Source organism: Tachysurus fulvidraco, chromosome 7, assembly GCF_022655615.1.
Source record: "Tachysurus fulvidraco isolate hzauxx_2018 chromosome 7, HZAU_PFXX_2.0, whole genome shotgun sequence".
NCBI lineage: Eukaryota > Metazoa > Chordata > Actinopteri > Siluriformes > Bagridae > Tachysurus > Tachysurus fulvidraco.
Window position 1 is genome coordinate 19,613,910 of NC_062524.1, and position 25,336 is coordinate 19,639,245.

At 37.9% G+C, this 25,336-nt stretch overlaps 1 protein-coding gene across 8 annotated transcripts in view; it reads right to left on the reverse strand.

The window, feature by feature from the left end:
• Window positions 1-25,336, reverse strand: part of LOC113660734 (collagen alpha-1(XIX) chain) — a 118,306-nt gene that overhangs the window by 78,767 nt on the left and 14,203 nt on the right. For 6 of the 8 annotated variants that reach the window (XM_047816373.1, XM_047816375.1, XM_047816376.1 and 3 more), the window contains 10 exons: window positions 21,812-21,856; window positions 21,259-21,312; window positions 20,425-20,469; window positions 12,182-12,235; window positions 10,508-10,543; window positions 8,747-8,776; window positions 8,536-8,562; window positions 7,268-7,321; window positions 1,495-1,539; window positions 425-460 (listed from right to left, as the gene is read on the reverse strand). In XM_047816373.1, coding sequence (XP_047672329.1) covers window positions 425-460; window positions 1,495-1,539; window positions 7,268-7,321; window positions 8,536-8,562; window positions 8,747-8,776; window positions 10,508-10,543; window positions 12,182-12,235; window positions 20,425-20,469; window positions 21,259-21,312; window positions 21,812-21,856 — 426 coding nt within the window. Of the gene's footprint in view, window positions 1-424; window positions 461-1,494; window positions 1,540-7,267; window positions 7,322-8,535; window positions 8,563-8,746; window positions 8,777-10,507; window positions 10,544-12,181; window positions 12,236-20,424; window positions 20,470-21,258; window positions 21,313-21,811; window positions 21,857-22,290; window positions 22,489-25,336 lie in introns of those variants that run through there. The other 2 variants (XM_047816377.1, XM_047816372.1) reach the window with 2 other exon arrangements.

Genomic DNA, 25,336 nt, shown 5'->3' on the forward strand with positions numbered 1-25,336 from the left:
CATGTGGAGGACCTTCTGACTGATACAAGTAAAAATTCCCAGAGTGCATTCCCTGGAGAATAAGGTCTGCAATGCCCTCCTCTCTCTCTGTGTCCATCTCACATGCAGCTGACATGACCAACTTTATTGCAGGATTCATAGTACATTTTTCTTAATAAACACTTAAATGCTGCCCAACTGGTCCCCAAACTGGTTAATTTACCTGAATAGGTAAAGCAGAGACTAAGTGCTGTCTTTATATTCCCATGCACACATATCACCTTCACCCTACGTGCTGCACACTAAACCTCAAATTGAACCAGGCTGAAATTTAACCAACTTTTATGTCAAGACAATGTGAAAATTTGAGTCGTTATCAAGATAAAACAACTTCTATGTCGAAATAACGAGAACATTAAGTGCACATTAATGAACCAAATCTTACCTTGATGCCTATACCTTCAGATGATCCAGGTGGTCCCTGCGTTTTGGGGGGAAAATTTTTAAATATCTCTAACGGTTCAACAAAATTGGAAATTTTAATTTTTTAACATAGTCACAATACAAATAAGTCAAAATTCTTGTTTGTAAAGATTATGTAATGCATACCAACACTCACCTAACTAGTTTTAAACAAAAAAAGAATAGGGAGAATATTAAAATGCAGTTGCTGATAGTGTAGACCTAGTAAATGTGATCCAATTAGTGGCACACACACACTGTGACACATCAACTTAAACATTAGTCTGTCTTTTGTTCAGCAGTATAGTCAATGTGCCTTAAAGGTGGGGTACACAATGTTTGAAAAATGCTTCAGAAAACTGAGTCGGGCCGACTAACAAAACAAACGTGTAGCCAATGAGCAGAAAGGAGTGTGTCTTCGCAATATGCGGCGGAGAGAGTGTTCAGTGCGCATGTCTGACATTAGCTTCTGCTGTTACCTCTGCCTCTGGTTCTAGGTGATGAACGTCATTTCTGCGTGAAATAGTATTAGCATAGTATTACTCATTAAGTTCATTTATTGAAAAAATATCCCCTCGGCCAGTTGCCCCAGCAGGTTCCACCATAATAGTTGCCTGGGTTGCGTATGCATGTGTAGGGCAGAGCTATCAAAACAGGGGTGACACCCATTTGGGTTAGGGACGTGTTTGTTCAGGTGATTTCAAATGTCAAAATTGGCTTTTAGAGATCGTGCACCCCGTCTTTAACTAATTCTCTAACCATAACAGCTTGTTATGGTGCGTGTTAAAAATAACAAAGTCAGCAAAAATCAAATAAAATACAGTGATTAGCATTTTAATACAGCTTGTTATGTCCTTGACAATATAAGAATCAGAAAGAAACAGCTTAACCATGACATTTATTTCTTTTATGTCATGTGAGGTCATGGTGATTAATTAAAGAAAACAAAACAAAACAAAAAAAACAGAACACTGGGATCGTGGAACAAAAAAAAAAATCACAGTCAAATTGTTGTTGCTGTACAAGTGAAAAAAAGACAGGTGCAGTTCTTACCGGTGGTCCTGGAATACCAGGCACCCCTGAATGTCCTCTGCGACCCTGTAAGAAAAGTGATGTGAGAAAAAGAAAAAGTGAAAAAAGAGTTCGTCTGTAAAAGCCTCATGCCTTGTTAAAGGCTCACACTGGCTCAATGTTTTAATGGCAAGGAAACATAAAGAGGGTGTATGTGCATACTATTGTACACATGTATGTATATATATTTTTTGTGAGAAATTGTCTATTTCTTTACTGACTATTTTTCTGTGGTCTTTTGTGTAAATGTGGGGTGGTTTTCATGTTGTTTTTGAGCATGTATGCAGGTGTGGAGCTGTTTATTCCATTGCAGTGTTATTTCATTGCAGTGTTCTTCTATGAACTTGTTCTTTTAATTGAGTAAAGGGTGGGGTTATTAGGCTTGTGTAGACCCAATTAAGATAATCGATATCACAGGGTGGGTCAGTTGATTACAAGGCCTATATATCCCCCCCTTTTTGACAAATGTGCTTCATTCGCCTGAAGTAGACCCAACAGGGTCGAAACATTGCTTTTTAATTAATTAATAAAGATGGGAGTTTAAAATGTGTTGCAGACATTACAAATTTTTTACTTTAAGGAAACATAAAGAGCCCATAACCAACATTTGATTATCCCTAGCAAGACATGACCCACTGTAATTAACATAATATGCCACTGTTTATCTCAAGGGTTCCGGAAGAAAAATAATTTTTTAAATAAACTACTTACATAAATCCCTTAAATACTACATTGAAGCACTCAGTCTTTCGGTTAAGAGTTTTTCAGCCTTATTTTTATATAGGCCCTGATTAATAAAAACAAAGAATTGAAGAAAAGTGTACATTCTTTTTTCCATTACTGTGTGAACTATGGAATGTTTCATAATTTGACGCATAAATACACTAACACAGTCACATAGCATATATAGAAACAACATATTCTAGAACAAACAAATAATCATAATTTAAAGTGACATGTTTAATATTTGCAAGTATGGGTGCACTTTATTTAAGAACTATGTCAAGAATTCACAAAATGTTGTCCATGCTGAGTGGTTTTCAGATTTTTTGAAATCGCCATTTCTCACTGTTAACTTTATGCTTCTTGGATGAAAACATAACTAAATATTACTTTATAAATTATTCAGCAGTAATCGTGATGAATGTTAGCTGCACGCATCAGATTCAAAACAGTGATGCTTGCCTACAAGCCAAAAATGGACCAGCTCCCTCTTACCTCAAAGCTCTCATTATTACTCCTTGCACTGCACCTCACACCCTCAGTTACCATTTTTCAGGGTAATAGGTAAGTATACAAGACTCTTTTTTGTTCTGGCACAGAGGTGGTGAAATGAACTTCCCCTAGGGGTCCGGACAGTTAAGTTAATGGCCAAGTCAATCTTCAAAGGACGGTTTAAGTCCTACTTCTTCATGAAATACTTGATCACTTTCCCCCTCTGTTTGCTGTGTGTGTGTGTTTTAAAAAAGTAAGTTAAAAAAAAATGGTTGGGTCAAAATGGTTGGGTCAAAGTCGCTGAGAACACATTTTGGTTATAAAGATATTTAATGTGAAATTTAAAGTTGCTATAAACGGTATATTAAAACTCTGTTAAAATTGCAGTTTTTATGTAAAAAGTAAAACTAAGATAAAAATTCCACAATTCAACACTTAATACCATGCGTCAACAAAATTCAAATGAAAAACTGTTAAGATAAAAATTATAATGTCAATACACAATGCTGAAAAACTGGTTCACACTTTTGGTTCCTCTCAGAGAGTGACTATTGCCTTACTCTCTGGATGTTCCAGTAGGTGAATAAACAAGCTTCAGTTTGTCCAGAATGCAGCAGCTAGGCTCCTAACTAAAACCAGAACATATGAAAACAATATTAATATATGATAATATCATATCCATTGGCTTACAGTCAAGTTTTGAATTTATTATAAAATAGTATTTTAAAATGTTTTGTTTTAGGTACCTAAAATGGGGAAAGCTACAGAAGGGGCAGTTTTCTCTTGCAAAACTCGCTAGTTATGGAACAGCATTCCAGTTAAGTTTTGGGACACAGGTTTGGGACTACAGTCGTAGTGTTTAATCCCATTTGTTTAGTTAAGCCAATGTGAAGAGTTTATTCTTATGCCCCTTTTACCCCGAGGCAGTATGAGTGCTGGTTCTGAGCCAGAGCTTAATTTAGAATCAGTTCTTTCTTTTTCGACAACCAAAGCACCGGCTCTGAACAAAGAAAAGTGGTTCTTAAAGGCAGGGTCTCCGATTTTTGAAAAATGCTTCAGAAAACTGAGTCAGGTCAAATAATAAACAAAAATAAAAACAAAAATCAAAACAAACGTGCAGCCAAAGAGCAGAAAGGGGCAGGGCTTGTCAATATGTGGTGGAGAGAGTGTTCAGTGCACATGTGTGACATTAGCAGAAAGCGGTTTTAGCATTGACATGGAGGATAAAAACAAAGAAAGAAAGCAAGAAAGGCTTACAATAAGGCAAGAAGTAGGATGTGTTAATATAGGATCAGCTTTCCAGCGCTGGAGAGAACTGAAGGAGCGGGAAGTTGGCGCATATTCAGATTGGAGTTTCATTTGTCAATAACTCCTGAGCTAAACGCTGTCACTACACAAATAACACCTTTTTTTCTATCATAGTAATGTAGAGAGGCAGCTACAACCGTGTTTTGCTAGTAACAGCGTTTAGCTCAGGAGTTATTGACTCTGGAAACTTCACTTAAGTCACAGAGGTGCTTTTTTCCTTCTCGATAGGTGAGTACCGTTGGTTTTGCTTTGTTTCACAGAACTAATATATGCCATCCTTTGCATGATTATGCTTGTGTGTCATTTTTGCTTGTTTATCTGCAATCGTATTGTTCTTCCCTTCAGCTATGATCAAGACACATTTCTTTCCATTATTTGCCTGGGTTACGTATGTATGTGTGGGCAGAGCTATCAATACAGGGGTGGGACCCATTTGGGTTAGGGGTGTGTTTGTTTTGGTGATTTCAAATGTCGACATTGGTTTTCAAAAATCGTAGAGCCTGCCTTAAAGTAGCACCAAAACGTTGCTGGTCTAAACTTAAGAACCGCTTGCGTCAGGGGCTGTGGGCGGGGTTACTGTTGATATTGATACAATATGATCAATTATCAGCACACATGATAGTAGGTAGCTACATGCTGAGGCTAACTTTTTTCTGTGTTAATGATAAAATAATGTTATGTATTTTCTTGATTACAACCTCTGTTTATACAGATTACATGGAGCTGCACGTACACGTTGGATTTGCCGCGTTTGGATGCCAATGTAGGTTCGCAAAGCCATGAGTATTAACAGTAAAGCAACATCCGCCATTGTTGTTGTGTTTGTGGTTGCTGCTGCTGCACTACCGTTGCTGGGAAACGTGACACGTATACAGTGACATCAGACTCGGCTCTGTGATGGCTCTCTAACGGATGGAAAGGCAAACCGGTTCTTAGAAGGTTTGCCAGTGGAACCAACTTTGAACCAGCACCAGCACTAGCTCTGAACCAGCACCTGGTACTTTTTGGTGAAAAGGGGTATTAGATAAAGAAGCAGGCCTGAAGGGTGTTTTGTTGATGTTAGAGGGGGTCATCCCCCTGCCGTTATGTGTTCACACAGCTCACACAGTGGTTATTTTCAAGGATTCTTAATGTTTCAGGGAGTTTTTTGGATCCATCAGTCATCGGTGACTATAGACTGGTATGACTTCTGTCTTTTCCTTCAAACATTTTATAATGCATTGTGTATAATCAACAGTTTGTCAATCTCACGCAGAACAACCTCCAAGATCTCAACCAGTCTGGCTTTAAAGCAGCATCTCATCAGTTGAAAATCAATCCAAGCAAAACTGCACTGCTGGTCATCCCAGGTGAATCATCGCCTAGTCAGGATCTTGCTATATCCTTACACAATGACCTTATCCCCCCTTCAGTCACAGCTCACAACCTTATTATAACCTTAAGTATCCATGGACAATCAACTGTCCTTTTCCTCACATGCTGCTAATGTGACACACTCATGTCTGTTTCATCTCTACAACATCAGAAGTATTCTGACATTTTTATCCACACAGGCTGCTCTGATACTTGTTCAGTCTCTAGTCATATCAAGAATGGACCACTGCAACTCACTGCTGTCAGGTCTACCTGAGCAAGGCCCTTAACCCACAATTGCTCAGTTGTTGTATGAAAATTAGATAATGTAAGTCGCTCTAGATAAGGGTATCTGCCAAATTCTGGAAATGGAAATTTCTGACCACATATTAGAAAGTTGTACATCCTACATAGATTTAAGAAGCAGCTAAAAAAAAAAACTTTTGCAGTATGGCAAGAGGATAGCTACTTCAAGTACAACTACTGTCCTGGCTATAAATGTGATCTAAATTAATGCTGGTGACATATAATCTACCATGCCATTACATTTTTATTCTATTGTTGCACTGAAATATCACCCAATGATGGATCCACACTGTTCCGAGTGGAGTTTTGCCTAGTTGAATTTATGTTTTTGAACTCTCTCCTGTTTATGCGGACTATTATGCGGCTGTGTATTTTTTTAGCCTGCGCTAACTTTTGGCTGTCGTGCTCTAGTGGATTACAGTCAAGTGTCAAAGGCAGCAAGTGAACAGTCACGTAAACAAAAACACAAGGTGATGTTTTTGGAAGTACTGTAGGAAAAATAAGCATAAGGATATGAGTGACACTGACGAGGGCAAACATTGTTTCAGACCAAGTACACCCATTCATGGCCTCGTTCAGCAGGTTAATGCATCACAGCATACTGTAAAATTGTTTTATATTGTTTTGAAAAACATGACAAAGATTTCTAGGTGTTGATTTGGATTCCAAATTCTCCACTGCTGCTACTAATATCATCGTGACATATACCATGACAGCATGTGCTGTCAATGCCACATTTGAAGCCACAAGCAGGACCTACTCAATATCAGATAGGTAGTTATTCCTAAGTGTAAATCTAAATAAATATAAATATCACGATAGTTCAGTTTATATGATTTCTTAACTGTTTGTCCAAACAAACCCTGACATGGAGTTAAACAGGTATTAACAATTATCTTCTAGTACACTACTTCTGTCAGTGTGTGTTTGTTTTTGTGTATTTTGTTTTTGTTACGTGTTCACATGACACTCAAAAAGATAGTTAGAAAGGTGTCACAACAGTATGCAATCCTAAAAGATGCAATTTTAAAATAAAGTGTGATTGAAAACACTACCATACTGTCAGACTATGTTATACCTCATTGTTCCATTTCATAAAAGAAAGTACAGTACCAAATACAAAATATAGTATTTAAAGACAAAAAATAAGTAAAGTAAGTCATCAACTACATTGTCTATCACTGAAATAAGCAATCATTCACCAAAGCAACATCTGATGAGATCCGGATAACTGCATAATAATCCTTCAGTCTGCTAAGATATGAATTGTGATTCTAGTATTTGACCCCATTTAGCCAGCTAACCATATATCACCTTTGGAAGGGTGCACAAGTGGAATTTTCCATGTATGCCATCCTTCACACTTTTGACCTTGTTTGAAATGCATAAGCTGCATTTTCAAACTATGAGCACTGCTTAAGACCAAGAGCACACATTCACGAAACTCTTTCACAGTATTTTCACAATCAAACTGATTTGAAGTGATCTCTTGTTAAAGATCTGCTGATGGCTACATCAAACACAATGTCACACAATGCCAATGCCAGGCAGTAATTTGCTCCTGTTTACTCACCCTTTTGCCCTCTTTTCCTGGTGCTCCTGGCGGACCAGATACTCCAGCTTCTCCCTGGGCAAGGACAGAGAGGCATAGAGTATATACATAATAAAATATGTTATTCATCAAACAAATTCACAAATTCTTCCATGAGTAAAAAGCAGTTACTGGTCAGGTTTATATTGATAGTAAATACCAGACCCTAGCAAAAGTTTAAGGTCTGTCCATGCCATTCATGTACAGATCCACTGATGTTTTGGTTAAGACACATGCTAGGAACATGCTAGGCATTTGTTTTTATATCTTAATTATTATCAGGGGGAATAAATCTAAGGTATATCACATTTCCATTTTTGTTGATCCTTGATTTTCTAGACCAGGGGTCGGTGACCTTAAACACTCAAAGAGCCATTTGGACCCGTTTCCTACAGAAAAAAAAAAAAAAAAAAACGCAGCGGGCCACAAAACCCTTTTGACATCTAAAATGAAGATAACACTGCATATATTGTTTTTTACCTTTATGGAAAGTGTAGAAAAAACTGTAGTGTGTTCATTTATGAAATAAATGAACTGCTACCGAGTAAACAAAATATTATTTTTGCAAACAAAATAAAAACAAAAAAGCAAACAAAAATATTTTGAACGGTTTGAACTAACCTTAACAAAAAAGATGCTGGGTTGAAGGTTACTATCAAATAAAATGTTCAATGTCTAATTGCATTCATGACATCAAAATTTTAACTTGCTGGCTGCAGCAAACCAAAAATGCGTCTGCTTCTGTGTGTCGTATTTCGCAAGTTGGCAGTTTTAACGCATCATACTTTGAGTGACAAAAAAAATTTAACATAAAAAATTAAACATTTATTTTAATGTTACAAGAGCATCCTAACCTTAGAATTTAGAATGACATTTTTTAAAAAGCTAAACTAACTAAAATTAACTAATAAATTTTAATTAAAGATTTATTTTCCAAATCTACAGGGAGCCACAGCAGAGGCATGAAAGAGCCACTTGCGGCTCCGGAGCCACGGGTTGCCGATCCCTGTTCTAGACAAATAGATACAAGTCATTCATTGATGCTTCATAAAATTAATAATATCTTGTGTAATATTCCAGAAGAAGACTAACTGCAGTGTGAATATAGTGGGAGTACTGATCTAGAACCAAGTTTCTTTTCTACCTGTAATTATTATAGCTATTGAGCAATAAATGCCCTATTCAAGATATCTGTATCTGTTGACCAATTTGCTGTCTATTACTGTATGTGATAAAAGAACACAGCTTACCTTTTCACCAGCAACACCCGGGGGACCCTGTCAAAAGTTATTGTAAATGTAATTTACTGTTTCATTTTAGTGAAATATTTCCATTATTTCTTTTTATGCTTGACTATAAATACATTAATTACACAATGTAGTAATGTAATTAAGTAGTTTTCTTTATGTCAGAGTGAAATTATAGCATTTCACTTTTCACAGGCAATAAAAATTCAATTACCTGGTCTCCTTTTTGACATTCATTTATATTCTGTAATGAGAAGGATATCAGATAGGTGAGATGAGAAATGAAATTTTCAAAGGTCTGCAGAGAATATTTCTCCATATTGTGCAAAGATTTAATAACCCTTTTTGAGCTGTTTGTATATTTATATCGATTGTTTTATTTAGACAATTGCAGCATTAATACTCTGGATATTAATATGGAATATTATGTAGTATATGAAAGCCCAAGATACAAGATACAATCAGATACAAATTAATTAAATAAATAACACAGACTTACCTTTATATATCAAAAAGTGTCAGTCAGAATTCTGAACTAAGTTAAAAGAATTTGATATACATTTTGCTCTGTATGTATTAAAACAGCAAGGCTATACTGTTTTGTGTCACACTGATGATATTTGTTTTAGAGATCAAAAGATAAGTATGAGAAAATACATTTATTTAATAATAGTAATAATATAATATAATATAATATAATATAATATAATATAATATAATATAATATAATATAATATAATTCAGCTTTAATTTCCTGATATGTCCATCTGAATATAAACTCACCCATTTGTCAGGTGATTAAAGATTGGGACATTCACATGAAAAGTGATTGTTGCCCACATGTGCCCTGTTATACCGATTGTTTAAGCAATTATTAGCGCTGAACTTCTACTCTTGGTTTGTTTTGTTTTTTTGCCTGCAAAGACTGCATTTGGTGTTAAAAAGATACAACATTTGGGGAAATTTTGAAGCAGAGAAAAAAATAATTTTGGAGCATTGCAAATAAAAAATGGTCTACAGTACTTTCAAGCAGAGATAGAACACATTAGCCAATGTGTTTTTGTTTACATTTTGTGTTCACATGTGTGCCCTGTCCTTGTCTATTCCTTCCTACCTCAGCACACCTGTCCCTTCTGTGTCTAATAGTCTTCCTTATTTATTCCTGCCGCATTGCCTTTAGCTATCCCTGTGTTTAGGTCTGAATTTTATTCACAAAGACACCCCTGCCTCTCTGATAACAGCAGCAGTTAATGACAAGGTGAAAGCTGTTAAAAAAACTTAAACAATAGAAGGTGTCAGTAACTGGACAGCAGTGGATAACTGCTGAATGTTTTACAATCTATAAAAAAGTTTGTATGGTGGTACAGTTGGTATGAGGCCTTTGTTATGAAATGCTGTCTCTCATGCACATAAACATTTGATATGCTTAATGAGGCCTGTAGGTCACATGATGTAACTCTTGGGATTTCGATCTCTAAGCATTAAACAATTCAATTTAATCAAATTCAATTCAGTTTATTTGTATTGTCTCAAAGCTTAACAGAAGTATAAAAACAGAATTTGGGATTGAATTTGCTGGAGCACCCAAATTGGGAAGACTGCCAAGGCTCCACATTTATAAGCGACTGTAATAAGTCATTTTACATTGCTGAAGATGGCATTATAACCCTTCCCAGATTGATGAGATTATGGCTGAATACCCCTGAGTTTTTCAGAACACTAAACAGCCAAAATCCACACCAGAAAAATCCAAATAAAACATAAAACCTCTCTTAAAATGTAGCACAAAAAGGCACATCTAAAATCATTAGACAAACAATGTATTCTGTTCAGAGTGTTCTTATATAGATTTAAATAAAACTCAATAAAAATGACAAACATGCATTATGCACAATGGTCCCCTAAATCCTCTTAAGAAGATAACCCTATTAACAAGAGCTTAGATGTGCTATTAAAATAATGAAAAAGTACTTACAGAAATCCTTGTTGGACCTGGGGGACCCACATCTCCCTTTAAGAAGGTGTTACAGGTTAAATTAACACAGAGAATATGTTAATAATTCTTTAAATACATGTTTTTTAAAAAAGCTGATAGCTTTGTTGTAAAATGTAATTGAACAAAATTTGACAGATGTTTCATTTAAAACTGAGATGCTTTTTTCCATGTTAAACTACTTTGCGGGTTGAATGTCACTGATAATGTTAAGAAATTGTGTAGCTCTTCTGCCTCCGTCCTGTCCATCCCTCCCCTCAATGACCAGGTACTCTTTCTAACCAAGGCCCCCTGCAGTTTGCCACAATCCTACATCTGCCCCTCAGCCACCTGGACAATAAAGACACATACGTACGACTGCTGTCCATAAACTTCAGTTCAGCATCTGACTGAGAAGTTGAGCCTGCTGGGCCTGAATACCTCCCCCTGCAAATAGATCTTGGACTTCCTGACTGGGAGAGCTTATCAGTCCAGATCGGAATCAATGTCTCCAGCACCACCACAGGCCCCTCAGAGCTGTGTGCTTAGTCCACGGCTGTTTAATCTCCTGACTGTATAGCAATGCACAGCTTGAACCACATCATAACGTTCGCCTGTGACACAATCATGTAAGAACGGCAAGTCGTCATACAGAGAGGAGGTTTAGAGCCAACAAACTGTATCTGAACGTTGACAAAACTATGGTTTTTGACTTGGTTGTTGAGATGGTTGTTGACTTCAGGAGAGCACAGTGCGACTACTCTGTACAAAATTCCTTGGTGTTCATCTGGTGCAGAACTTTACCTGGTCACTCAACACCAGCTCCATCAGTTAGAAAGCCCAGCAGTGCCTCTACTTCAATTCAATTCAATTCAAGTTTATTTGTATAGCGCTTTTATGTACTGTAGCTTTCGGGTTCTCACAACCAGACTGTGCAATAGTTTTTTCCTTCAAGCCCTCAGACTCCTTAACACTCAGACTTGAACTACACCAAACACACACACAACTGTGTGAACTAAACTGGACTATAAAATCAATTACTCACTCATTCAACTGCTGCTTTTGCACACTACTGCTACTACTTAAGTTTGCATATGTTTACAATTGCCTTAGTTGCATAATGTACTTTATAATATACAGTATGCACACTCGTCAGTGCTATTTTGTGAATTTGTCTTATAGTGTTCTATATTGACTGTTTGCACTGTCCTTTGTCTCACACTGTTGCAATAGTGTTGCACACGGTGCACCTTATGTGGCTAGAACTTAAGTACTTGGCTCTGTGTTGTTTTATCTAGCTTTATGTCATTTTATATAATACCATGGTCCTGGAACATTGTTGCAGTTCATTGTACACTTGTGTCAGCTTCATATGGTTGAAATTACAATTAAAGCTTCCTGACTTGACTACAGTGGATCTTACCCAACTGCAGATGCTGAACAAGACTGCTCTATAATAGCCTGTGTTTGGCACTTTATAACTGTCTAATTCTAGCGTGGTTCATGCAATACTGGTTCTAGAGCAAATACTCATGTTACATGCAAGTATAAAAACTTCACCTTGTGTTTGCATGTCCGGACATGTTTACAGATTAACAATTGCAGAAGTATAAATCAGCACTGTGTGAGTGTGCATATGTGTACAAACAACACACTCCTACTCGTTAGGTGACTTACTTTATCACCTTTCTGTCCAGGTCGGCCCTCAGGTCCTGGGTCTCCTTTTAAACCCTGGGAGAAAAGAATACTGCAAAAATTCAGTTATGCTCTACAAAATACTACACAAATACTAGACATATTCCAAATTTGGTCAAGGCAGACAATGTCTGACATTAACAATATTTATTACAATTCTTTAATATACAGATGTACATATTTTTATATTATAACATGAATTTTTTTTTAGATGTTACTTTGTCATGTTATGCACAGAATGCAGTGCCTTAAAAAGATCACTACATAATGCTCTAAATTGTTGATGTTTATATCCTAAATAAAGCTGGGTGATTTGAAATGGCTTATGACACACCGAATGTAGGTCATGTAATGTAAGACAACATCATTAATGGATCTTGAAATTGAGATTTGCTGGAATTGGTCCAATGCACCAAACCTCTGCTAGTCATTTGTAACATCCTTGCATATCCTGTAAGAGCAATAAGACTTTGTATTTGATTTCATCATAAAATAATTCAAGTCTATCTATCTATCTATCTATCTATCTATCTATCTATCTATCTATCTATCTATCTATCTATCTATCTATCTATCTATCTATCTATCTATCTATCATAAGCTAGGTAAGTTGAATATAGTAATTCAGAATAAAAGCCTTTATTTTGTCACATATACCTTACAGCACAGTGAAATTCTTTCATCACACATCCCAACTTTGGAGGTTGGAGCACAGGTTCAGTCATGATACAGCACCCTGGAGCACCCCTGGAGCAGTGAGGGTCAAGGGTCAAAGAGCATTGGGTCTTGAACCCCAATCTTCCAAGCTATAACCCAGAGCCTTAACCACTTGAGGCACCACTGCCCCTATTCTTTGACCCTGCAAACTCTCAAATAGGGGGCAATTCTATTTTGGGCTTCTGGTTAAACAAAGTTAAAATTGAGTATTTTGAGTATTTAATTTGTGTCAGACATAGTAGTCCTTTTATACTAATAATTTTCCAATAAGTACTATTTTTATTTTATTAATGAACAACACACTATGCTTTTTATGAACATCTGCAATAATTGAGTCTTCAGAAAAGTTTTAAGATTTAATTTAAGATATTTTGCTAAGATATGAAATGTCACGTCGCAGTACCTTGAGAACATTAGTACAATTTCAAGGGAACTTGACGCTGTGTCAGGGCTGAGTCTATGAGAAAGCTTCTCTGAGAAAGCGGTGTCTGAAGCTCTGTGTGCCAATTTAATGGAAGGACATGTGACGAAGTGATTACACACCAGTGAGTCCATATAAGGGCATCTAATTCACATTACTCCAGCTCCTTTATCTTCAGAAAGCATTCTGTGTATGTTGGTGTCTATTGTATGTCTTATTGTCTAAGACTAGGGAAAAAGAAGATATATAAAGACTAGGGTCTTTGTTATTTATCATGGAAAGAGCAATCTGCCCTCAGTCCAAACAGCACCTGGTGCACTGGGAATTAGAGGCCATAAGTCAGGCCTATGAGGTGTGTGGCGTTGCCTCACTTGTTGGTATTAAAGTTGGTACAGGTGAAATAAATGGTTGATGTGGTGGACGTTTTTACTGAGGAGCTGTTTGTAAGGATCTGACCATTCCATACGGTATTGGCATCTTGCATGTTTTGAAAGGCACTATGAATGCTGAAAGGTATATAAAGATTTTAGAGCAACAAAAGTCAATTTCAGGGAAGGCCTTGTGTATTTCAACAGGACAATGCAAAACCAAATACTGCAGCCATCACAACAGCATGGCTTAATTGCAGAAGAGTTTGGGTACTGAATTGGCCTGCCTGCAGTCCAGACCTTTGAAAAAATTTGGCACCTCATTAAACAAAAAATATGTCAAAGATGACCATGAACTCTTCAGCAGCTGCAAACCGATAGCATGCAAGAATAGAACCAAATTCCATCACCAAAACTCCAGAAACTCATAACCTCGATGCCCAGGCATCTTCAAGAGGAGATGCTACACCATATAAAACATGCCCTTGTTCCAACTTTTTTGAGACCTGTAGCAGGCATCAAACTTGAAATGAGCTCATTTAGTTCAGAAAAGTGTAATTTTTCAGTTTAAACATTTGTTATATTATCTATGTTAATAAAATATTGTCGATTGATTTAAAAGGCTTTTAGTTTTCATTTCATTCAAATTTAAAAATATTTCCAGAATTCGGGATGAATTTATAAAAAAAATAAAAAATAAATAAATTAGTGGCCCACTATGTCTTAGTTAGAGATGTGCTTCAATGTCAGTGGCAAAGCTATTTTAAATGTAATTTATTTCTCATTGATGCTATAAAAATGCTGTTTGGATATGGTTGTCACGTACACGAGAATAAAAAACGACCCAAATGCAGGATAGCTAAAAAAAAAAAAACGGGATTTATTAACAAAAAAACACGGAACGTGAGGATTCAGCGTTGCTTAAGGCAACATGGCTCAACTAAATACTGAATCATGATTAGACACATAAGCAACAGGTGTGCAGAAGCGAGCAGGAAGAGACAAGGGCGGGGCAGACATGTGACACAAAACATAAACAAATGCACGTGGCCAAAGTCCGGGCTGAGTCCTGAAAATGGTAGCCTATTGGTTACAGTGTTAGACTACTGCGGGGAAGGTTGTCCATTCAAATCCCATGGTCAACAAACTGCCAATGCTGGGACCTTTACCTTCAATTGCTCAGTTGTATAAATTAGATGAATGTAAGGGTACTTTCACACCTATAGTTCAGTTCATTTGGTCCGGACAAAAAGCAAAAAATGATACAGAAAATGATACAGAAAATGTAGCTTTTTAGCAGTTTTGGTTCCTTTTCACACCACACTGATCGTTCTGTTCCGCACCAAGTGAAACGAACCAAAATGCAGTCATGTGATAACATCCACATCACTCATTGGCCACATGTCTTTGAGCGTATTTCCTAAACTGCTTCTCGATTGGTCAGAATAAATGTGTGGGAAATTCCAATGAAACTCTGGAAGTAAACGAAAAGAGGAAAATACAGGAAAATACAGCATACAGTACACCAGGGAGCAACGTATACATTGCTTGTATACAGCATTCTATGCAAAGTCTTAATTTTCAGAATGAAGTGCGGATGTGGCTTGAAAATATCATTTTAATGCACTGCAAATGGTGAAGACGCATCGCAAGACACTTCAGGAGGCGGCGAGCATTACTTTTGCGAAACTGTGACATGCTCATCTTCCGTAAATATTGCCAACGACCCACTACGGCAGCTGGTTTAGTCCAAAATGCGCAATACTTTTTGCAGTTAGGTCTATTTGATCTTGGACCGTGTTCTCAACACAAATGAACCGTACCAGAGTTCGTTTGAAAGCGTACCAAGACCACCTCTTCAAGGAGGTCTCGGTACACTTGTTTGATCCGCTTTTGGAGCGCACCAGAGTTCGATTCTCACCTGCCAACTCTGGTACAGTTCAACCAAACTAAACAAGGCAGGTGTGAAAGCACCCTAAGTTGCTCTGGATAAGGATATCTTCCAAATGCTATAAATGTAAACCAGTGACCCTGAAAATCCATGGGACCATTAACAATGTTTAAATGAAAAATCCAACAATTTAATGACTAAATAGAGGAAGTATAGAGTTGTAATTTTATGTATTCAATAATCTGTGTATTTTGTGAATTGTATTTGTCTTGTGTGTACTGTATGCCAGCAGCATGGGTGATTGCCCCAGACAAATTTCCCTAATGGGCACAATAAAAGTTTACCTCACCTTAATTATTTGGAGCATGAATGTTGTACAATAATTTTTCTCCAGCTTTTTATTGGAGCTTTTTTCTTAAACTCCTATTCAAAGCACTTATTAGGTTAAAGCTCATTTGACTGTCAGGCATCAGTGAACTGAAGTATATATATATATATATATATATATATATATATATATATATATATATATATATATATATATATATATATATGTATATATATTTATTTCTTCTTATATTGAAGTAACCGGTGCCTTATGGCATGATGCGAGGCAGGAAGCGGACCCAGACGCAGGATAGCAAAACAAAACAGGGTTTAATAACAGAGGAACACGAAACACGACACGGACTAGAGACAGGACAAAGACAACAGTAGATTCCGCGCTGCCATCGGCAACGCGGCACACTCTGAACACTACTTAATGCGATACTATCGAGTTAAGTGTGTTGAAAACTGTTTGAAAACTGTTGTATTACTTTTGATAGTGTGTCATGAGCTAGCAGGCCTGAGCACATGTGTAGTATGGGTACCTCGTGGTCAACGCGAGAGACGCTATCTGAAATGAACACTTAAAATATTGATGTTATTGAAAGTATAATTATTGTTATATTGTTTCAGGTGATTTGATTGTGTTATTTCAATTTAAGAGGAAGTATTAATATTGTGCATATTCAATATTTATATGTATGTTTCAGAATATTCCATTCTTGCAAAGAGCATGCAAAGTTAGGAAAGTGTTGTCAATTCTGTTTGTATTTCTGGTTACTACAGTGTAAAAGCAGTGATACACACATGTATTGATACTGTCAGATAATGAGTTTTTGTTATGTCTATGTTCATGTTGATTCTGAATTAATACACCGTCACGGAAGCCATCACTGCAGCGTTCTCTGTGTCATTATTTAATTAATTAATACTTTTGGTACTTCTACAGTACACAGGTACTACAATGGCACTCACAAACATTAACATTAGTCAAAGTAAAAGAGGAAGTGACCAGGAGTGTGCTGTGCACAGGAGATATCTGTAATGAGTCTGTCTCGAGCTCAGCATTACTGAATACTAAGTACATGACAACCAGCAGTGCAAGTTGGTTGCTCCATGTGTCCCATTTATGTTTTACCAGGTTCATTTTTTATTTACGTCACCACACATCTTTGTTTTAATTCTGTCTTGTCTCTGCCCCATTATGCCATTTCCTATTTTTCCTACTGTGTCCTTATTGTATTCATCTTTTTCAGCTTTGTTCTTAATTGATGTTCTTATTTAAACCCTTGCGTGTTGCATCCACAGTGGGAAGTATTTTTGCAGTATCCTAGCAATTTAATTGCACCACACCTTGTCTCTTGTTTTGTGCTTCTCTTTAAGCCAGAGCCTTATCCTATTTTATGTTTAAATCGTGGGTTTAGAATATTTCTGCAAGAAATAGAGGTCTGCAAGAAAGAGTGGGGAAGAGTGGTTTTCCAACCGACTTCTGTGTGCTTCTGCACATTTTGCTTCCATATTTGCATAGCGCACATGATTTCTCTGTGTGCTCCGGACACCTTTCTAGCTCTCTGCCCACTTTCACTCCTTTTATCCATTTGGAAAACTGGCCCAACTTGGTGCCCCCTCCTATTATATGGTCTGAAACAGTATGTCTGCACCAGACCATGAGCCGGCAAGGGCAGATTGTGGTTGGGCAGGCCACGGGCAGGTCCTGTCTGCACTATTTACTGAAGTTCAGCAAATCTCAGAACAACTAGGGCAGCTCCAGGCCCTCAAGCTGCAGGCAACCCAACAGAGGAAGGTTCTCAGGCCAGCGGTCTCTGAAACACGGTCCCTGAAACACATTTGCTCCCCTGCAGCCCTACGTCGGCAGCCTGGAGGCTGAAGTTCATTGATCATACAATTCTCACTTGTTTTTGAGATGCAGCCCTCCCAGTTTCCATCATAAAAGGCCAAAATAGCATAAAATAAACATGCAACATACAAATAGCATGTCCTCAATTTGATAGCCAGTTCTGGAAGGCCCTCTGTCACCTAATAAGTGCCACCACCAGTCTGTCATTAGGGTTCCGCCCTGAGTCAAATGGTCAGACAGAGTGGGTGAACCTGGATTTGGTATGCTTCCTCTGTTGCCTGGCCGCCTCCAGTCTGGCAACATAGGTCAAACACCACCTGCAGCTTCCTTGGTCCATGAAAAATCAATTCCATATTCCACGTCTCTAGACTGATGGCATTTGTTTGTAGTCACTTGGCACCTCCTAACAACGAGTCCCCACCCCCAACCTGTTTCATATAGTATGGTGGATTCTGGACTCCCAACACTGCAGAAGGAAGGCTCGTAGGTCCCTGCGTGACACATCCTGGACCTGGAGCTGGTTAGGACCTTTCAAAACCACATATTTGTAAATTACAATAGAAATAAACTGTACAATACTGAGATAAACATAAACAAACTGAGCTTCACCCTCAGGTTAAATGTTAATTTGCTTCCCCTTGGCCATATATTGCAATAGCGTTTAAAAGCCTTCACCCTATAACCTTTACTCTTCGCCCTATGTTATTGTGTAAGGAGCGGCTAAGTAGACTATGAGCTAATGGTCACCATTACTATACATCATAAATGCATTCACAAGACACTTCTGACGCTTGAAACACTTCTGCTTTTAATGACAGTTCCGGGTCAGCAGTCATTTTGGGGTAGCACTTCAGGGGGAGGCATGCCATGAACATTCCGTCTCTGCCAAATGGTCATTTCAGTCTGCCAAGCACTCCTGTCAAGTCAACTCACCTTTGTTCCTGCATCTGCCTTGCCTGGTATGACCCTGCTAGTTCCTTCGTTGTTTTTGACTGCCCTGTATTGCGCCCTTTGCGATTATTTGGATTATTGGTCTATGTTATAATCCCAATTCTGCCTGCCCTGCATTCCCGTTTGTTCATTGGTTTTGATATTGTTTTCTGCCTTGCCCTGTTCTATAGTGTCTAGTGTGTGTGAACTATTCATTGAATTGAACACCAGTATCCTGCTCATTTTTAAAGACTCATATTTTGGACCTTCATACATTCTGCATTTTGCTCCTCACCTGCCTGATTTGACAAGAAGAGAAAGGATGGGATCATGATCCAAAACATAACATCCCATCTGTCAAACACGACAAAGGCAGTGTTATAGCATGGGCATGTATGGCTGTCAATGGGACTGAGTCACTTGTATTTATTTATTACAATGATGTGTCTGCTAATACAAGTGGATGAATTCTGAAGTTAACAGAATGCTACAAATCACTTAACACTACAAATGGATAATGACCTAACACACACAGCAAAAGCCAAAAGCTTCAAAGAAAGAAATGGAATTTTTTTAAATGGCCAAGTGAGTCAGCTGAAATCAACTCAATTGAGCATGTTGCTCACTTACTGGAGACAAAACTGAAGCCAGAATGACCAACACATCTGCAGAACCTGAAGGCAGCTGCCTCAAATAGACAAAACATTGGGTAATGCCCATCAGTTCCAGACTTCAGGAAGTCATTGATTGCAAAAAGGTTTGTATCTAAGGATTGTCTTTAATACTTATATTTAGAATTATTATAGGAATAGAATTACTACTTATATAGAAATAGAATATTTGTGAAAATGCTACTCAATATTTATTAAATTGTTATATTTCATTAAACTTTGAAAATTTAAATCCCATGTTCTGGTGTACAGATGCAAAATTACTAAAGTTGTGTAACTGTCCATCCAATACTTACAGACTTACAGACTGTACTGTATGTGTAACTTGAATGATTAAAAAAACAAAGAATGTCCTTGTACTGACATACCAGTTTAGTGGGAAGTGTTGAGCTGTTACAGAAGAATAATTCACACCAGTGTGGTGTGATATAGTCTGATGCAAAGCAGAGGCACCTGGGTTATACTTGACATATGACTTTCAGTGTGCATGCAGATGCAATGGTAACACAAGCAGCATTGCTCACATACTCACTAGGTATCATATGTACATTGAGAAGTTTTAAAAGTGACATTCACTAGATGGCAATTCAGACCCAAAACATCCCTGTCCATCATGTTTTAAATCTGATATCTATTACTTTTTTTCTATTTTTAATTGTTTGTTGAACTATTCCAGCAAAGAAGGTTATTCCTAAATATAAGACTAAAATATCACGTACCCTATGCATTTAAACGCTATCATTTTAAGTATTACCATTCAAAATTAGTTTTGAATATAAAGTTGTAAGAAAAATAAGTAGATGAAACAAAAGTATTCATCTAATATTATATTATTAATATAATATTCAAATATTTCCCATGACCCCATTTGTAAATCAAGTGACCTGTTACTTGACCCATGTTTGGAAACCCCAGTTCATACCACTTTTTAAAATTTTCTTTCACAGAGATGTATCAGCTTCTGACATTTTAAATAATTAACCACTATCAATTCCCATGTAATCCCAAAGTGAGGTAATGTACTGTAAATCTACTTACGAACCTTTTCACCATCAATCCCTTGCTCTCCAGCTGACCCAGGCTCACCCTAAACAAGATAACAGAAAACATCTGAGACTTCACATTCTTGCACTCACACTTTAAGCAATTTCAATTATGAAATTCAGTTAGATATCGCAGTGTACATACAGAAGTTACTGTTTCTGTTTCACACAACTTAAGGTTCTGTGAAGCACCAGGATTCAATATTAAATCCTGAGCTCAGGTTACTGCCTATGTAGAGTTTTGTATGTTTTTCATGTGTCTTAATATCTGAGTACTCTGGTTTCTTCCTACTTCACAAAAACTAATTGGTCTAAATTGCCTCCAGTAGTGTATGAGTGTGTTAATGTCTCTGTCTATGGTGAAATTGAATCACAGCAGCCTAGATCCATATCAATCATGATCTGGATAAAATGGTTAAAGATGAATGAATTAACGAATGAATGAATCAAATGGTTAATTCTCTCTTTTTTTTTTTAAATAAATGACATCTGTAATTGCTCCAATTAAATTTTCCCAGCAGGTTTTTAGCATTAATATGTTTATAGTTTCATTGCAAAAACAAACAATATTCTGATGCTACACATTTGCAATGCTGTGTGCAGCATTGCAATTTTAAATCCTTGTGTTGGCCCACTTTTGAAGTGCAGCAAAACAGTTTGCCATTTGTATATACACAACGGCTTCATGTTTACTCCAGGTTATTTCAAGGTGCAATGTAAGCCATAATCGCCATTAGACAAAATGTTATTTGGTAACTGTGGTAACATACTAAGGTTCTTGGGACCCAAATGTGGAAAACACTATAAAAATATGTTTATTAAACGATACTTACCTTATTTCCCGTATTACCATCTAAGCCGGGCATGCCAGCAATGCCCATGTCACCCTAAAAAAGATCCTTAGACTTAATGAATGGCTAAAAAACACAACTATAGTAAGTGTCACAATACCAATTATCATAATAAATTGTTATTTGCTGTCTTAATTAACACTTTGTTATGAGTACTAACAATATACCTAGAACTCCTAGTTATTTAGAATAGTCTAAACATACAAATATCTTGGATGATATGGTAACCATTAATGATCCTGTGAAATTCAAATAATATTCATATTATTATAATATTAATTATAATTCATTAGTTTCCTACTTATATTACCTGAATTTTCCACTAACTGCAAAAGAAATAATCTGGCCAATTATGCTGTATTATATTTGCTATAGGTTATGCAAATGCTACCAAAATTCCGATCATAATTAGAATTTTGCTCAGGTCAGTTTCCCTACCACTTCAGCCACATAAACTGTGACTTATTTCTTGCTCATTATATTTTAGTGTAGCTGCACTATAAAATGGGCAAAGAAAAACTATAACCACATATACCTTTTCCCCAGGAATACCAGGATACCCATTAATTCCTGAATCCCCCTGGAAAAGAAAGACTGTTTTATGCATGATACACTTGTACAGCTGTTGACGATAACTTTGAAAAACCGTGGCCAGCAGCTCTAGAGAGGGATAATATTATTCGACAGTTAAGGGAGAATACACACCATGGGCTAGCAGTAACCTTGTTGGACATGGTTGACTGTGCTTGAGTCCAGTTACTCGATGTTAGATACTTAAAGATTTATATGCTATTTGTATATATTCTCATGTCACATAACAGACTTTTCTTTGCAAAAATTTCAAATTATATATGATGTTTATCTATTATTTTAATTTAACAGCATACCTATAACTTATAATTTCTTAGAATAGCCACACTTGACAGCCACAGTGCTTTGTTTTATCAAACACGTTCAGTTTTACCACGGATGAACTCCAGAATATTTGGCAGAACACACCACAAAATCTCCTACCGGTTTTCGATTAATCGGACGTTCTGCTAAACATTGTAGTTGGCAGAGCAGGGATGCTGATCATAAGCTTCAAGACGCGCAGACGGGTTAAGTGAGCCGGTGCACTCATGAAGCTCAGACAGGGCGGATTTCGATGAACTCTGCCGAAATATATGCCAAACTTTCAACTGTTCAGAGCAACCCATGATGCAGAACCAAAGGAAAAATCGCGGGGTGGTGGGACATGCTTCTACATCAATGAAAGGTGGTGTACAGATATAACAGTGTTAAAGAAGATGTGATGCACAGATCTAATAGTGCTCTTCATTAATTGCAAACCATTCTACTTGCCAAGGGAGATTCACTCGTTCATTCTTGTGAGTGTTTACATTCCACCACAAGCGCATGTGCGTCTGGCTTTACAACTCAAGTCAAGAAGCTTTTATTTTCATTTCAACCATATATAGATGTTGCAGTACACAGTAAAATGAGACAATGTTTCTCCAGTACCATGGTGCTATATAAAACAAAGACAGAGCTAAGGACTTAAGTAAGTCAGTCCTAGCCAAATAAAGTGCAAACCGGTGCAAGCTACTCCTGCACGGTCATCTCGGATAACAAAAACTCGCTGATCAGATTACAGGGACAGGAACGAAAACACCCGGAGTCTGTTAGAATAATTCTTGGGGAAGCAAATCTCTCCCGTGAACTTCCAAAATACAGACAGCATGTTACATGTCCCACCAGAGACTGTAAAGAGATGGACCAACGAAACAGAGCAGGTTTTAATAATAATAATAATAATAATAATAATAATAATAATAATAATAATAATAATAATAATAATAAATTTTATTTAAAGGCGCCTCTCTGAATACCCAAGATCACCGTACAAAAAACAAAAGCCTGTTTTAACATAACTGTTTAAAGTGTTTTTAAAGCTGCTGCCAATGATCTGGACAAGCTCACTGAGACTAACTTTATATATCAGTTTTTGTGAAGATAAATGCATCCCTACCAGAAGTCATCTAACATTGGACAATGAAAAGCCATGGTTTACAGCAAAACTCAGACATCTTCGTCAAGCCAAAGAGGATGCCTACAGAAATGGAGACATGGTCTTGTACAATCAAGCCAGGAACACACTAGATAGGAGGATTAGAGTGGCTAAGAAGAGCTTGGAAAAGGTTGTAGGTTCAGTTCACTTCTTCAGTCTGGAAAGGTTTGAAAGCTATCAAAAAATTACAAGGCACCATCCCCCAGCACTGTGGTGAATCAACAACTTGCTGAAGATTTGAATGAGTTTTATTGTAGATTCAAAACCCCCCACACCCATTTCTGATCATCCTTCACACAACCTTTAACACCTCCAGTAACCCCTTCCCCATCCTGCACTCCAGATCAGTGAAAATGATGTGTGCCACATCTTCAGAAAGAACAAAAGTAGAAAGGCACCACACCCAAATGGTGTAACATTTGTCTGAAAACCTGTGCTGACCAGCTGGCCCCCATCTTCACACAGATCTTCAACAGATCACTGGAGCTGTGTGAAGTCCCTGTCTGCATCAAACATTCAACCATTATCCCCATCCCAAAGAAACCCAAGATAAGAGGACTTAATGACTACAGACCTGTGGCACTGACATCTGTTACCATGAAGTCATTCTAAAAACTGGTTCTGGTTTATCCGAAAGACTTTACTGGACCCTTTCTGGACTCCCTGATGTTTGCTTACTGAGCAAACGGGTCCGTGGATGATGCTTGATGCACCACAATCCTGGAGAAACTTTGTCTCATTTCACTATGTACTGCAACAGCTATATATGGTCGAAATGACAATAAAAGCTTCTTGTCTTGACTTCTTGAGCTGCTCAGAATGCTCTCAGTGGTCCCTCTGGTCAGGATGGGGGAGGGAGATGTGCCTTTCTCAGCCTTCGTAGGAAGTAGAGACGCTGCTGGGCTTTCTTGGTAATGGAGCTGGTGTTGAGTGACCAGGTGAGGTTCTCCGCTAGATGAACACCAAGTAATTTGGTGGTCTTGACGATCTCTACCAATGATCCATCGATGTTCAGCAAAGAGTGGTCGCTCTGTGCTCTTATAAAGTCAACAACCATCTCTTTAGTTTTATCAACATTCAGAGACAGGTTGTTGGCTGTACACCAGGTAGTTAGATGTTGCAACTCCTCCCTGTTGCTGACTCGTCGTTCTTGCTGATGAGACCCACCACAGTCGTGTCATCGGTGAACTTGATATAGTTTGATCTGTGCATTGCTGCAAAGTCGTGAGTCAGCAAGGTGAACAGCAGTGGACTGAGCCTGAACCTGAGGGGCTCCAGTGTTAGTGTGGTGGTGCTGGAGACGCCGTTCCCAATCTGGACTGACTGACGTCTCCCAGTCAGTAAGTCCAGGATCCAGTTGCAGAGGGAGGTGTTTAGTGCCAGCAGGCTCAGCTTCCCAATCAGGTGCTGAGGGATGATTGTATTGAATGCTGAACTAAAGTCTATGAACAGCATTTGTACAGAAGTGTCTTTATTGTCCAGGTGGGTGAGGGCTAAGTGGAGGTCTGTAGCAATGGCATCGTCTGTGGAGCGGTTTGGACAATGCGCGAACTGTAGGGGGTCCAGAAGGGTGGTTGCATATTCTTGATGTGCCTCATGACAAGCTTCTCAAAGCACTTCATAATGATGGGTGTGAGTACGACGAGATGATAGTCATTGAGGCATGACCCTGTAGCCTTCTTTGGGATGGGGACAATGGTGGCAGTCTTGAGGCATGCAAGCAGCCTTCCATGGGTTAACTCTGCATAGAGTTCTCATGTTTTCCGTGGATAAACAGAGTACCTGATCATCGGGGGGAGGGATGGTCTTCCTTGCATTTACATTGTTCTGCACCTCAAACCGAGTGTAGAAGTCATTCAGCGCATCTGGGAGAGAGGCATCACTATCATGGGTAGGTGAAGCGGTCTTGTAGTTCATGATGGCCTGTATGCCTTGCTACATGCGCTGGGTGTCTCCGCTGTCCTGGAAGTGGCTGTTGATTGTCTGAGCAGAAGAAGTGAAGGCTAGGTC